General features: G+C 42.7%; 2 protein-coding genes across 3 annotated transcripts in view; one reads left to right on the top strand and one right to left on the bottom strand.

Moving 5' to 3' along the window:
- The window catches only part of FYTTD1 (forty-two-three domain containing 1), a 34,178-nt gene extending 33,050 nt beyond the window's left edge, over positions 1–1,128 (bottom strand). Inside the window, exon 1 of one of the 2 annotated variants that reach the window (XM_082654122.1) lies at positions 911–1,128. In XM_082654122.1, coding sequence (XP_082510248.1) covers positions 911–1,013 — 103 coding nt within the window. In that variant the 5' untranslated portion in view covers positions 1,014–1,128. The remainder of the gene's footprint in view (positions 1–910) is intronic. The other variant, XM_082654123.1, reaches the window with a different exon arrangement.
- A 9,379-nt stretch (positions 1,129–10,507) lies between these two features.
- Positions 10,508–16,230, top strand: part of RUBCN (rubicon autophagy regulator) — a 55,561-nt gene continuing 49,838 nt past the window's right edge. The window contains exon 1 of the mRNA XM_082654583.1: positions 10,508–10,698. Coding sequence (XP_082510709.1) covers positions 10,634–10,698 — 65 coding nt within the window. The 5' untranslated portion in view covers positions 10,508–10,633. The remainder of the gene's footprint in view (positions 10,699–16,230) is intronic.

Genomic DNA, 16,230 nt, shown 5'->3' with positions numbered 1-16,230 from the left:
CCCGACAAAAACGGAATTACTTTTAAACCAACCAAGCCAAACAGAGACTAGTCCCTCAGTGGTGTTAGGTCTGAATTTTTAATTGAATCGCCAATCTCCCTGCTTTTTACCTAATCGTCACCAAACCACCCCACTCTTTTAGATCCTATGCTTTACTTGGCTTCCCATCAAACCCTCCTTCGGTTTTCGCTTCGTTTTTTTCTAATTTGCTAGCTTGAAGGACTCGATGAGGAGACTGTGCTTTTCTAGGCACCGCCTAATACACCACCATCCCACGAAGTCCTTCCTAACTATCTTTTCTTTCTGTCAAGCGCCCCGGCCCCGCGGTGGCCCGGCCGTCTGGAGCCCGTCAGAAACGGCCAACTCTCGGGGCGTCTTGACGCTTCTGTGCGGCGCCAGGCGCAGGCCCGGGCGCATAAAACGCCCAACCAGCCCTTCTCGGGAACCACGGATTTAACCGAACCCGCCGGGCTCTCAAAGAGCTTCCTCAGAAAGGACGGCTCCGTCCGACCCTCGCCCTCGCCCCACGATAACGCCCACCGCGCACAAGCCTGAGGTGAAACCCGCGGAGTTTTCCTCACAAAGAGCCGGGGTCACCCGCGAGCACTGGCTACCCTTTGAGGGGGGGCGGAAACAGGATCCGCACTCCTCTGCCTTCCCAACCTCCCAGCCCGAAGCGCCCCCCGTCCCCTCAGACACAGCCCCGCCGAGGAGACGCCCGAGGCCCTCGGGCTCGATCCTGACTCCAGAAAGCGCTCCCCCCGTCCCCACCGGCCCCCACTTGGTTCCGCCCACCCGTAAGAAAACTCTATCGACAACTGCGGCCAACCGCCCCTTCCCCCACAAACCGCGGTACTTGGTTCCACCCACACCTCCTCCCACTCCAACTCGGTGCGACTCGGCTCCTCACCCAAAGACATATCAATTTTGTCCAGGTTTTCATTGCTGCGGGCTTTCGGCGGCGGCGGCGGTGTCGCGGTGGCTCCCATTAACCGGGTACCAAACCTGTTCATAGCTGGAAACGTCGCGCTGGAACAGTCAGCGAAGAAGGCCAGGGGCTGAGGCCTGCCACCTCCCACTCACGCACGCAGACTAGCCGCACCGACGGAGCGCGCACGCGTGCTGGCTGCGTCCTCTCCCACCCGCGGCGGAGGGCTGGGGGAGGAACTAAGAGACGAGCGGCTGGCGAGAGTGGCCCCAGGCCCCGGACTCGCCCCTAGCGCCTCTTGCCGGACCGGAGGAAACATTGCACCCGCTGCTCTGGCCGCTCTCGAGGGGCCGCTGTTTTAGCAGTTAGCCTTTCCGCCCAAATTATGCTGGACCCTGAACACCTCAGAATCACATGCCTTAAATGAGATCATGTTCCTCCGTGCCCTTCGAGTCCCTCCTGCTCCAGAAAGGCCCCCTAAGCTTTGGTACACACGAACATTTCACACCCCACTGCAGCGCAGCCCCAGAGGCTGCGAGCGTGGACTGCAGAATCTGCGCCCCAGCTCCCCTCTTCATCGCCAGCACGCGGAGCGACACGTCCGGACGCAAAGCAGAGGCTGCACTGATACTTCTTGCGTCAGCATACTAATAAAAGTAAATGTTAACGTTTCCCGTATCTGTACCACTTCTCAGCCGGCGCTCTCAAAACATTTTGCACGGTACCTTATTAAGACATCACCTTCCCTCGGGAGAGCGGTAAGTACCTCTGCTTATTTGGCTGCATTTTTCTCTAATTCACTTGCGTTGGGAATTGATAAGGGGATTCATTTTCTTTCTAATCATCCCTATGGGAAAACTTATTAATATTTGATGAATTCCTGCAGAGTAACTTTTTTTTCCTGTTAACAAAACCTGATATTCTCTCTTTCTGACCTCCTTCTGCTCCCGATAACTGCGCTTGTGTGGAAGCATTTAGGTTATATTATCCTCATAGCAGCTTAAACTAAGACATTTGCATCTAAGAAAAAATTAGGGGCAGGTATTCTGTTCATTTAGAAATCTCTGCCACCTTCCCCCTCTGCACTTCCTAAAATTTCTCTTTGCATAGAAACGAACTAGTGACCTAAAGTATCTCAAACCCACAATAGCCTATACTTTATTTTTTTCCCCAAGACAAAAATACAACCATATGAGAAGAGTGAATCAGCTGAAGAGGCACCTATGAAGGGATGCAAGAAACTTAAATGGTGGAGGAAGTTTTGGACTCAAAAAGACCCATGAACAATATTCAGCATGTCAAGGAGAGTATCATGCATGCTCTTAGCACAAAGTGCTTGATTTTATTACTGTTCCACTCTGCAGCTGCCACCCCTTTCCCAACTGCTAAGAACGAGGGAACTGGATTGTAGAGAAGTACAAGAGAGACCTAGGTTTTATTGAGTGAGTGGTTTCACTCACTTCAGTCATTCACCTTGTGAACTTGGGAGAGTGTCTGGGCCTCATAATCATTTTCAAAACAAGAAGTAGTTATACTAAATATATATTACACTTAATTATTTCTAAGATTCCTTACAGTTCTAAAATCTTCTAAGCACAAGACATTTCTCTACATACTATCCTCTCACTAGAAATAACTTCTGCAATCTCTACTTATTTGAAGGAGCAAACTACAGGGAGGAACATTGGATTAAGTTCTTAATTTTATGGAAGAAAATTAATGCATTTAGAGTTTGGATACATTTTATACTTCAGGCAGTATAGGACAGATAATAAAAATCCCAAATGTGCAAAATCCTTCCCACATCAATTTATTAAAATTCCCTTTTATCCTGGTCTTCTCCCCAAAACTGAAGCCCCATACCAAATCTCCTTAGCTCTAGAGGGAACATGCTCCAAGGTTTCATGAAACAATCCTAGCTGTTGTATTTCAGACTTTCAGATTTCTCCAAGGGCTGAGGGTCTCAGAGTCTAAGAGCACCCTGATTCCAAAGGGAAAAACAAGAAAACAAGAGGCACTGGAGTTAAGGATAGGTCAGCCACACACAAAACAATACAAAGCAAAAGAGCAACCTGAGACACACAGCAACAGTGAAGAGGGAGAAAAGCCAAGAAATCAGAACTGGGGCTTGTCCAAGAAGTTGACCAGTCAGCTACAGGGCTGGAGTTAAAAGGTCAACCCTGCAATTTTACGGGGCACGAGAGGCAGCTATTCATTTAATCCTATATTCATTGAGCACCAGGCATTGTAATAGGCCCTGGGGATAAAATGGTGAGCAAGATGGATGCTGTCCCTATCTTCACATAGCCTGCAAAGCAAAAAACGTTTTCTGAGCGTGTACTGTGAATAAGGTACTGTGCTGGACACTGAGTGGACAGCCTTTGTCTTCAATTCATCAGCTTCGTCTAAGTCAAAATAAACATAGAATTCAAGCAGCTGCCCTTTCTGGAGGCTTGATTTCATACAATGTAGATCAGACAACATCTAGGATTGCCAGATAAAATACAGGACCAGTTAAATATGAATTTCAGATAAACAATGAACAATTGTTTAGTATAAGTTTTGTCCCAGGTTTCAGATAAACAGGAATTTTTTTTTTTTTTTTTGCCACAGAATATCGCATGTAATTTTTTTTTTTTTTTTTGCAGTATGCGGGCCTCTCACTGTTGTGGCCTCTCCCGCTGTGGAGCACAGGCTCCGGATGCGCAGGCTCAGCAGCCATGGCTCACGGGCCCAGCCGCTCCGCGGCATGTGGGATCTTCCTGGACCGGGGCACGAACCCGTGTCCCCTGCATCGGCAGGCAGACTCTCAACCACTGCGCCACCAGGGAAGCCCCACATGTAATATTTAGGATGTATTTATACTAAACAATTATTTGTTGTTTATCTGAAAGTAAAATTTAACTGGAGTCTTATATTTTTATTTGCTAAATCTGGCAACCTTAACAACACCATACTTTTCTATTAACGTGTTCCAGCTCTCTTTTCACAGTGTGCATAGAGATCTATATTCTCTTCAAAGGTAAGCACAACTCATATATTTAACCCTTAACTTGATTAGTTTGATATATCTTTTAAGTCCCCCCCTTTTTTCAGCTTTATTGAGGTATAAATGACAGACAATAAAAGACACATACTTAAAGTGTGCAGTTTATACAGGTGTGAAATATATACCTGTGAAAATACCGCCATAATCAGGATAATAAATATTATCATCCCCAAAAGTTTTCCTGTGCTCCTGTGTAATTCCTCCTCCCAACCTCAACCTAAGTAAGCAACCACTGATGTTTTCTGTCACTATAGATTAATTTGCATTTTTTAGAATTTTATATAAATGGAATCATACAGTATATACTCTTTTTTGTATCTGGATTGTTTCACTCAGCATAATTGTTTCAAATCTGTATGCCTTGTATTATTTTTCTTGCCTTATTACACCGACTGGGGACTCCAGTACCATGTTAAACAGGAATGGTGAAAGTGGACATCTTTGACTAGTTCCCAACCCCAGGGGGAAAGCATTCAGTCTTTCACCATTAAGTATGATGTTAGATTTTTTTGTTGATGCCCTTTATCAGGTTGAGGAAGTTCCCTTCTACTGGTTTGCTGAGAGTTTTAGTTATGAGTGAATGTTGAATTTTATCTAATGCTTTTTCTGCATCTGAGATGACCAAATGGTTTTTCTTTTTAAATTTATTAATATGGTAAATTATACTGGCTGGTTTTCAAATGTTGAACCACCCTTGCATTTCTAGGATAAACCTACTTGGTCATGGTATATTATCCTTTTTATATATTATTGGATTTGGTTTGCTAATATTTTGTCAAGGATATTGTTTCTTTTTTCATGAGTGATATTGATGTGTGATTTCCTTTTCTTGTAATGTCTGTGCCTGATTTTGGTATCAGCTCTTATGCTTTTCAGAAGAGTATTTTTAGAATTCGTATGTTGATGTAATTTGTATTACAGTGGAATAATAAGGGAGCTAGGTATAATTTGTATTATATGTGGTTATAGTATGTATTAGGTATGACTACTATTATTATACCTAACTCCCTTAAGCTACTTGTATGTACAGTACAGTTTTTCTTCTATTTTCTGCTCAATTCTTTTCATTACCCCCTTTGCCACTGTTTTCTGCTGTGGTAGCTTTTATTGCCACCTTGCTACAGCTTCCTCTTTCTCTTTTATGTTGCCCTTTTCTTTTGTTTTAAGTGTTTATAGCTGTTCTAGTCTTCTGCCTTTTAATCTCAGGATTCATTCATTCATGTATTGAAACAGAGTTTGAGTCCCTACTCTGGGCAAGACACTGTGCTACACAGTACAGTGTTACAGCCGAGGACATGACACGCAGGATAGCAGGCATAGCTGGAGGCATTACTAGTCTCCAGGTCCCTGGCCCTCAGTTTTCTCTGACTAGCAGGTAACCTGCTTGGATAGACAGGGGAGCTTGAAGGGGAATTCTTCCTGGGCTCAGAGGTTGGACCTCTAGCCCACTCCTTATTAGGCCTTGTCTTCTCTGGGCAGGGCAGGGGTCCTGTCAACCAAAGGTTCTAGGTCAATTCACTGAATGACTAATTGTGGAATTTTCTAAAGCTACACAAATTTACATAAATCACACAATTTCCCCCTAGTTATGTAAAGACTGTTTCTTTTAAAAAATATATCTTCAGACTTCGCTGGTGGCATAGTGGTTAAGAATCCACCTGCTAATGCAGGGGACATGGGTTCGAGCCCTGGTCCGGGAAGATCCCACATGCTGCAGAGCAACTAAGCCCGTGTGCCACAACTACTGAGCCCACGTGCCACAACTACTGCAGCCTGCTGACCTAGAGCCCATGCTCCGCAACAAGAGAAACCACCACAAAGAGAAGCCCGTGCACCGCAATGAAAAGTAGACCCTGCTTGCCACAACTAGAGAAAGCCTGCATGCAGCAATGAAGACCCATCGCAACCAAAAATAAATAAATACAATAAATTACACAAAATATATATATATATATATATCTTCAATTTCCTCAACTTGCAATAGATAGATCGGTAGTCTAGGAAGGCTCTGAAGAGCCAGGATTCTAGGCTCCTCATGCTGTTGGACAATCTGAGAGTAAGTTGCATACATCATGATTCTATAGAATATATCTCTAAGTATATCCTTTTGTATAACCAAGGTAAAATGATCAAATTCAGGAATTTAACATTGATGCAATTCTATTCTCTGACGTATAGTCAATATTCAAATTTTGCCAACTATCCTAATAAATATCCTTTGTAACAATTTTTTTTCCAATCTAGGATCCAGTCCAGTTTCATATGTTGCATTTCTTTGTCCTCTTTTGTCTCCTTTCATCATAAAAAGTTTGTCAGCCTTTCTTAGTCTTTTATGATATTTACATTTTTGAAGATTGAAGGCACTTGGTGCATAGCTTGTCCTTCAATTTGGTTTTGTCTTATTGTCAGCCTCTGATTAGATTTGAGTTATTCATTTTTGTCAAGGATACTACATAAGTGATGTTGGCTCATTCTCAGTACTTAACATCAGAAGGCACATGATGTCATTTTGTCTTATTGGTGATCTTTAGTCACTTGGTTAAGGTGATGTCTGCCAGATCTCTTCATTGTAAAGATACTTTTCCCTCCATATATAATGAATAAGTAATCTTTGGGGAGATGGTTTGAGACTGTGTAAATATTCTGTTTTGGAAGAAATTTCACTGACAGCTTTAGCATCCATTGATGATTCTTGCCTGAATCAATTATTATGATGGTGGCTACAAAATAGTGATTTTCTAACACTATCATTCCTCTACATTCATAAGCTGGCATTCTACTGTGAAAAGAGCTTTACCTCCCTGCCCCCTTTCTTCCTTCCTTTTTCTATTTATTTATTTATTTGCATACTTGTTTATATATACATATACGTTTCCGTAGAAATTCACAGACTCATTTCATGTTCAAAAATTCTCTTCTGAAAAGCAAAGGGGTGCAGAGTGTAAGGGTCATGCTTACCTTTGAAAAGAATGTAGATATGTAGACATATCATGAATTAACTCATTTTGATGCTCAAATTGCTTTTGACTTGGCAAGTGGGTGACATCCCTTAGCTTTAAAATTTTTAATATTTTAAAAAATGCTGCTAAGAATAATTTTAGTGAATATAATAAAAAGAAAATATTCATGACTATAATTGATATTTGTTGAATATATTCAAGAAGATTATTTCTTAAAACCAAACTTTTGGCAAATAAGTGTCATGAGCTTTAAAAATCTGTTATTTGAATAAATGACTATTGAGTGAAATTTGCTTTCTGCCAGTGGTACTCTAGGACCAACTACCATTTGTATAAAAATTGCATCCTGGTAAATCTTGAAAACAAACAGATTAATCAAGATCAATAAAGTTCTTTAGATTTTTTGACTTTTAAAATATTAATTCAGCAAGCAGTTGCTAAGTAAGGCCATTATTTTTATGTGACACTATTGAACCCTGATGCTACATATTCTTGCATTTTTGACCTTTTGCATTTGGATCCCAGATGCACAAAATTGGGTTAATCACAATCCTTGGTTCATGATATACTGTCATCATTTTCCAAGCATGACCCATTTTCATTTGTTAGTTATTTTAAATAACTGATTATAATTAGTTATGGTTTCATAACTAATTTTTTATAACTTTTAATATTTATTCATTTATTATTTATTTATTTTGGCTGCTCCGGGTCTTAGTTGTGGCACGCATGCAGGATCTAGTTCCCCGACCGGGGATTGAACCCAGGCCCCCTGTATTGGTAGTGTGGAGTCTTACCCACTGGACCACCAGGGAAGCCCCTAGTTATTTTTAAAATTGTGCACCTACAAACCCATCACTCAAAACAAAAGCTAGAACAGACAATAACCCTATGACCTGGCAATTCCACTTCTAGGTATGTACCCAGGAGAAACCCTTGCTTATGTACAAGAGGTGACATGTAAAAGAATATTCATAGCAGTGCTGTTTACAATAGCAAAAACCTGGAAACATCCCAAATGCTCATCAGTGGAAAGCAACATGAATAAACTGGTGTATTCACACAATGAACTATTATATAGCAGTCAAAATCAATGAATTATAGTGATACACAATATAAATAAATCTTGGGACTTCCCTGGTGGCGCAGTGGTTAAAAATCCGCCTGCCAATGCAGGGGACATGGGTTTGATCCCTGGTCTGGGATGATCCCACATGCCGCGGAGCAAATAAGCCCATGTGCCACATCTACTGAGCCTGCAGTCTACAGCCCACACACCGCAACTGTTGAGCCCACACTCTGCAACTACTGAAGCCTGCTCACCTAGAGCCTGTGCTCCGCAACAAGAGAAGCCACCGCAATGAGAAGCCTGTGCACTGCAATGAAGAGTAGCCCCCGCTCGCCACAACTAGAGAAAGCCCATGCGCAGCGATGAAGACCCAACGCAGCCAAAAATAAATAAATAAAAATAAATAAAAATAAATCTTACTGTAATATTAAGCAAAAAAAGGCCTCAAAGAATAAATACAGCTTAATAGCATTTTTAATAAAGTTAGAACACAAAAATTACTTAAATAATAATTTTTAGGAATATGGATAGATGCAAAGAAACTATATTAAAAGAGAAACAGTGGAATTATAAACAAGGGATTTAGGATATGGCTACCTGGGGTGAGGGAAAGCAGAGGGATAGGATGGGGGAGTGGGCACATGGCTAGTGTAGGTTATTGTCATGCTTATTAACTGACTGCTTTAAAGAAAATAAGTGTAGGGAATTCCCCAGTGGTCCAGTGGTTGGGACTCCTCGCTTTCACTGCTGAGGGCCCAGGTTCAGTCCCTGGTCGGGAAACTAAGATCCCCACAAGCCACACAGCATGGCCAAAAAAATAAAAATGAAAAAAAAAAAGTGTAAACCCAGTCTTGGACATATGAGGAAGTTCCTGTTTTCTAGAACTTTTACTACAATTTTAATTCTAGAATTTCCTGATACAGCTGAGTTCATGTAAATATATGTTAAAATCATGTGGCATTAATTTGGGATTATACTGTATGCCAAAAAATGAAGTTCATACATTTGTAGAAACAGAAGCTACTGAAATCCCAATAACTAACACTGCCCCTTTCTTAAAAAGTATAACACTTTGGTAGGAAAATATGAGAAAGTTTGAATAAGAATATTTTTTATATAAATGGAAATTGGAAATCATAATTTAATTAAAAGGCTCTTTCACTTTTAATTCACAAAAAATGTTTTCTCAAGTTTGAACATTTCTGAAAGTCATGTATTATTTTTAACAGAGTAACTAGTTTTTATGGAGTTAACCTAGATCTCTCCCTAACAGAGTAGTGCTGATTCTGTTGCCTTACCATGGCTCTAATCCCAATCTCCTTGTTCCCTACAGCCACTACCCAAGTTTAGGCCTGGACTTGCAAACCCAAAGTCCACATTTAGCCTACAGAATTTTTTTTTTTTGGCCCATGTAATGTTTACCTTAAAATTGTTGCCAATATTTTAAAAATTGGAAATTGTACTTAAAAATGCAGATTCCAGCTTTATTAAAAAATCAGAATATTTGGCAACATTCAACTATAGCTAAGATGAGACTTTCCTTTTTGGATGAGGCATGGGGGTTCAAGTTCAGAGAGTTTCTGCCATTCTCCTACAACTGGCTGACTTCACTCATTGGCATTACACTTGGCCTTTATAGGGACTTCCAACCTCTTCCCATATCCATTCTTTTGACCTTCCCTCCAACATAGTACATACCCCATTACCTCTCCACATTGTCAAAAGTAGCTTTCTAAGCAAGTTTGATCAAATCACTTCTTGATTTGCATATCCTTGATTTGCTCCTAATTGTTCTTAGGATAAAATCCAAACTCACATGGCGTCATGATCTGGTCTGCCTGTTTCTCACCTCTTCCCAGCTCTGATTACTACTCAGAACAAGCTGTTCCCAGACCCGCTTCCTCATGTCTGTGTTACTCTCTTCGCCTTCTCTTCCCTTCTTCTCCAGGCTAACTCATACTCATCCTAAAAGACTCTGCTCTGACATCAGTCCTCCAGGAAACCTTTCCCCAAAGCTTTTGCCTCCTCCCCTTCCTTTGTGATCCCAAAGCGACATGAGCTCTTGCGAGTTTGTGAGTTCTTCATTAAAATTTTTGAGGTCTCCAAACACCACCAACAGGTGTTAAACCCGGGTAGGCTAAAGTGGGGTTAATCGTACTTGGATTAAGACCAGCGTTATTTTCGAGTCTAGACCTCTGACCGAGTATGGTTTCAAGGGTGAAGTGTGACAGACTTGTGTGAAGGTCCACACCAGTACGAACTCCGGAGACTAGGGTTGGTGGGCGTTTCAGACCCCGGCTCCCCGCCGGGTGCACTACCGCAAGCTCGCCGCCAGGGTCTGAAGTCGCTGCGAGCGCAGCCTCTGATTGGATAGGGCGGTGCATGCCGGTAGCGGCCGGGCCTTCGAAGTGCTTGCTGGGAGTTGTAGTTCTTGGAGCCGGAAGCGGGGGTGGCTAGAAACAGCAGCTGAGGCAGCAGTCACTGCCTTTGCTGTCACCCGGCTGTAGTGCATCACTCTGAGCCCACCGGCCGTGGGTGCCTCCTCGGTTCCCGGGGGACTCTGGGAGCCCTGAGGGGCGAAGCGACGGGGACGCTTCTCAAGAGAAGAGGCGACGTCACAGCCCCGGATGCGGGCAGAGGGCGCGGGAATGGAGCTTGGCGGCTGCGAGGAGGGCTTGCCGGAGGAGAGCAGGTGGGCTGGGAAGGGGCCGGAGAGTCGCGGGCGGATTGATGCGTTGAAGTCCCGGGAGGCTTGAGAGAGCTCGGAGAGCACGGGGAGACCTGCCGGGCGCGACAGACATGAGGGCAACTGTTGTGGGCAACTTGTTTGGGAAAAAATTCTGAAAGGAGGGACGCGCAGGGCGTGGATAGGGCGGACGAGGGAACGGGCTTAGTGAGGGTGAAGGAGGGGGGTAGGGTATGTTGAGGGCGGGGCTTGGGGGGTGGGCAGAAGTGGGTGAAGCTCAGATCCAAGGCTGCTGGGGAGGAGGTGGATATTGAGAGGTGCTGTAGTGAGATTTCATAGGCCAGAGTCTATAGATAGCAGTAGGGGACAAGGTGGGTGCCCCGACTGAAACTTACGGTGACAGCAATTCGGGCCAATATTAAGAAGGTTGAAGTAAGAATTTCTGGGAGTAAAGGTTAGGCATTATGAGTTGCCTAGAAAGAAGCTTAGGAAAAATGAGTGTGAGGAAGGAGTGAAGGAGGGCCTGCGGATGAAAGTGGGCGGTTGTAATGGCAGTGGAATGGGGATGGGGGCTTGCTAGTGGGACTAGAAATTGCGTGCGTGCCCTTTGTCAAAGCTGGATCCCTGTCAGAGAGTAACAGGACCTCCCTGTCGTTCCCTTTCCATCCTTAAACCCTTCACTCCTTCCCCAGAATGCAGCTAAGCCATTTCCCATTTATTTATATGAAACTGTTGTTATCAAGTTCATACCTTCTAGAAATTAGAGAATTTAAGATTTTAAAAACTACTTTGACCGAATGGTGGCTTGGACTCTGGAGAGGTACTACCCCTATGTAGGGGTTGCTTCGTTAATAACTCTGGTCTTAACCTCTTAAGAATCTGGAATGTACATCATAGAGCAGGAATGTGGGTTAAGGAAGTCTTTTTTTTAACATCTTTGTTGAATTATAATTGCTTTACATTGTTGTGTTAGTTTCTGCTGTATAACAAAGTGAATAAGCTATACATATACATATATCCCCATATCCCCTCCCTCTTGCATCTCCCTCCCACCCTCCCTATCCCACTCCTCTAGTGGGTCGCAAAGCACGGAGCTGATCTCCCTGTGCTATACTGATCTCCCTGTACTCTGTGGCTGCTTCCCACTAGCTATCTATTTTACATTTGGTAGTGTGTATATGTCCATGCCTCTCTCTCACTTCGTCCCAGCTTACCCTTCTCCTTCCCCTTCCCCGTGTCCTCAAGTCCACTCTCTAGTCTGCATCTTTATTCCTGTCCTGCCCCTAGGTTCGTCAGAACCATTTTTTTTTTTTTAGATTCCATATATATGTGTTAGCATATGGCATTTGTTTTTTTCTTTCTGACTTCCTTTATTCTGTATGACAGACTCTGAGTCCATCCACCTCACTACAAATAACTCAATTTCATTTCTTTTTATGGCTGAGTAATATTCCATTGTATATATGTGACACATCTTCTTTATCCATTCATCTGTCAATGGACACTTAGGTTGCTTCCATGTCCTGGCTATTGTAAATAGAGCTGCAGTGAACATTTTGGTACATGACTCTTTTTGAATTATGGTTTTCTCAGGTTATATGCCCAGTAGTGGGATTGCTGGGTCATATGGTGGTTCTATTTTTAGTTTTTTAAGGAACCTCCATACTGTTCTCCATAGTGGCTGTATCAATTTACTTTCCCACCAACAGTGAGAGAGGGTTCCCTTTTCTCCACACCCTCTCCAGCATTTATTGTTTGTAGATTTTTGATGATGGCCATTCTGACTGGTGTGAGGTGATACCTCATTGTAGTTTTGACTTGCATTCCTCTAGTGATTAGTAATGTTGAGAATCCTTTCATATGTTTGTTGGCAATCTATATCTTCTTTGGAGAAATGTCTGTTTAGGTCTTCTGCCCATTTTTGGATTGGGTTGTTTGTTTTTTTGATATTGAGCTGCATGAGCTGCTTGTATACTTTGAGATTAATCCTTTGTCAGTTGCTTTGTTGGAAAATATTTTCTCCCATGGTGAGTGTTGTCTTTTGGTCTTGTTTATGGTTTCATTTGCTGTGCAAAAGCTTTTAAGTTTCATTAGGTCCCATTTGTTTATTTTTGTTTTTATTTCCACTTCTCTAGGAGGTGGGTCAAAAAGGATCTTGCTGTGATTTATGTCATAGAGTGTTCTGCCTTTGTTTTCCTCTAAGAGTTTTATAGTGTCTGGCCTTACATTTAAGGAAGTCTTTCTTGACTTTTAAAAATATTCAGGTATAATTAGAGTCTCAGGAGCAGCTGGGATCCAAAGACTGGAGGTGGAATATTTACCTCTGAGAAAATATCAACAGGGGAAAATTAATGAGATGTTGTACCTGGGTGAAGACCTGGCTGTTTTAAAGGGTGAGACTCCTCTTTTATGTGCACAGTTAGCCTGTGGCCTGCTGTACAAAACCTGGGCCGACAGGACCTTGGCGTTCCTGCCTGAGACTTGTGAATGATGTGTTCAGTGAAACTGAACATCTTACTTCTCTTTTCCATGTTTCAGTTTCTGCTTATGTATATTTGGCTACTTATTCTTCCTCCAGATGTCTGTGAAATGCTTCATGTAAAAGGTCCTATATACATTCTAAACAAATTTTAGGATTGTTTTTATTTTCCTCTACCAGTTCATGTGGGAGAGGCTGGGTCGGAAATTCAAATTTCCTCCCCATCTTGCTGAGTTTTTTATTTATTTAATATATTTAACAAACACCTATTTACTACATGCCAGGCATTGCTTAAGAGCCTTACAAGTATTATTTAATCCCCATAACAACTGGGTGAGATAGGTACTATTCAATATATTATCACCATTTGACAGGTGAGGGAGCTGAGACATAGACAGGATAAATAACTTGCCAAGGTCATACAGTAAATCCTTGGTGGAACTGGGATTCAAACCCAGGCAATCTGGCTCTACTTTTTTTTTTTTTTTTTTTTTTTTGCGGTACTTGGGCTTCTCACAGCTGTGGCCTCTCCCGTCGCGGAGCACAGGCTCCGGACGCGCAGGCTCAGCGGCCATGGCTCACGGGCCCAGCTGCTCCGAGGCATGTGGGATCCTCCCGAACCGGGGCACGAACCCGTGTCCCCTGCATCGCCAGGCGGACTCTCAACCACTGCGCCACCAGGGCAGCCCTGGCTCTACTTTTAATACCTACACTATACTACCTTTCACTATGCTAATATACTGGGACGAAGAAATGTATAAGGTAATGAATTTTATAGCATTCTTTGCCTGTCATTTTAAGGCTATTAGGACCGCTCCTTTGCAGGTATCTTTTTCTGTTATTCTTTCCATGCTTGCCTCTTAATCAAGGAACTTTAGTCAAAACTTAATTTCAGTAGTGGGATTATCCCCACAAAATCACTCATACTGTTGCCATAGCCAACTCTCTGTGGGTGGCTAGTTAACTCAGAATGTTTTATTTAATGGGACTTCATGGCACTGATGGCCTCCTTAGTTCCAGATAGTCAAATGGTAAATAAAATACATGCCTTGTGCCTGAGAATTGAGGCACTGTGGCTGGGTCACTGCAAACCTAACCCTTCTATGGCCGGTAAAACACCCAATTCAGAGGACATCTTGATGAGATGGCATCATTTTTTTTTTTAATATATAATGAAGGATAAAACTGCTCAGTTATTTCCTGAAAGCAGTTGATGTAGTGAAATGTGCATAAGCTTTATATCCAGGTAGATCTGCATTTGAATTCTAGCTCTACGGCTTAACTTGGCTTATCCTGTTTGAGTGGGAAGAATGATGCCTTCCTGACTGGTAAGTTGTGAGGATTCAATAACGTAATGTGCATAAAGCTCCTCACAGAGTGCCTGATATGTAGTGAATGCAAAAAATGTCTACTTCCATCTCCTCCCCAGTTTTCTTAAAATAAGGTTAGTGGGTGCTCTTCCAGTTGCTGTTTTCAATGGTATCATTGCTCGCTCTTCCTCCTTCTGTGGCTCCTCTATCCGAGTTGAACACACTGGGGACTGGGGTGTTGGCCTAGCTTTTAACTTCATCCTTGGAGTGGAATGTCATAGATACCCCTATTGTTTTCCATGTAGCTAGTCACCACTAGCAAAATGCTGTAATGCTTAGGGATGATACTTCACTTTTCCTAGGGTTTCCTAAATGCCAATTATTTGGAGTTTGTCTGGTGAAACTACTAAACAATTAAAGGAATGATTCTTCTTGCATTGCTGTCACCCTCAGCTGCCTTGGGCTATGCAATCTACTTCTGAGCTTGGAACCCGGCTACTTCCACAGTTTTCGTGGTACAGTGAGTCAGATAGAGTCAGAATTCAAGGATTAAGGTACTTTTTTATGTCTCCAAACTGAGCTCATTCTATTGACCAAAACCTTTTCCTCCTCTGTTCTCTATCTCAGTTAATAGTGTTTTACATTCAGTCAACCAAGTCAGAAACCTCAGTGAAATTTGATACTTCCCTCTTCTTCGTTTCCCATACCCAGGCAGTCACAGGTCCAATGAGTTCTCTTTCTGATTTTTCTCTTGAAGCCTTTTTTTTTTTCCTCCATTTCCAAATATATTGGCTTATATTACCGAAAAATCCAGGGAGTGGTATTGCTTCAGGAATGGCCAAATGTAGGTGCTTAAACAAAAGTTTGTCCCTCAGAGTGAGAGAGTGGCATGGACATATATACACCACCAAATGTAAAACCAATAACTAGTGGGAAGCAGCTGCATAGCACAGAGAGATCAGCTCGGTGCTTTGTGACCCCCCTAGAGGGGTGGGAGGGAGGGAGATGCAAGAGGGAACAGATATGGGGGTATAAGTATATGTATAACTGATTCACTTTGTTATAAAGCAGAAACTAACACACCATTGTAAAGCAATTATACTCCAATAAAGATGTTAAAAAAAAAAAAGAAAGTTTGTCCCTGTCTGTGTGCTCTTTTTCTCGATGTGTTGGCTTCATTCTCAGGCAGATTTTTCTTTTTTTTATCTTTTTTAAAAAATTGATTTATTTTATTTTATTTATTTATTTTTGGCTGCGTTGGGTCTTGTTGCTACGCATGGGCTTTCTCTAGTTGCAGCGAGTGAGGGCTACTCTTTGTTGCAACATGCAGACTTCTCATTGCGGTGGCTTCTCTTGTTGCAGACCACGGGCTCTAGGTGCGCGGGCTTCAGTAGTTGTGGCTCGTGGGCTCTAGAGCACAGGCTCAGTAATTGTGGCACATGGACTTAGTTGCTCTGCGGCCTGTGGGATCTTCCTGGGCCAGGGATTGAACCCGTGTCCCCTGCATTGGCAGGCGGACTCTTAACCACTGCACCACCAGGGAAGTCGCAGATTTTTCTACAGGATAACCCTTGGCGACTTCAAGTTTAGCAATCCAACCAAAAAGAAGACAAAATCAATCCCCATAGGTATAGCAAAAGTGAAAATTCTGGGGCTGACTCTTTTTGGACTGACTTATGTTCCTGTTCTTGTAATCAGGGTATGGAATATGTTGCTCAGTCAGGCCTAAGTTATATGCCCAACCCTGGA

The sequence above is a fragment of the Grampus griseus genome, assembly GCF_964374135.1.
Source record: "Grampus griseus genome assembly, chromosome: 5".
NCBI classification, from domain to species: Eukaryota; Metazoa; Chordata; class Mammalia; order Artiodactyla; family Delphinidae; genus Grampus; species Grampus griseus.
This window is presented reverse-complemented; position numbering and strand designations above follow the sequence as displayed.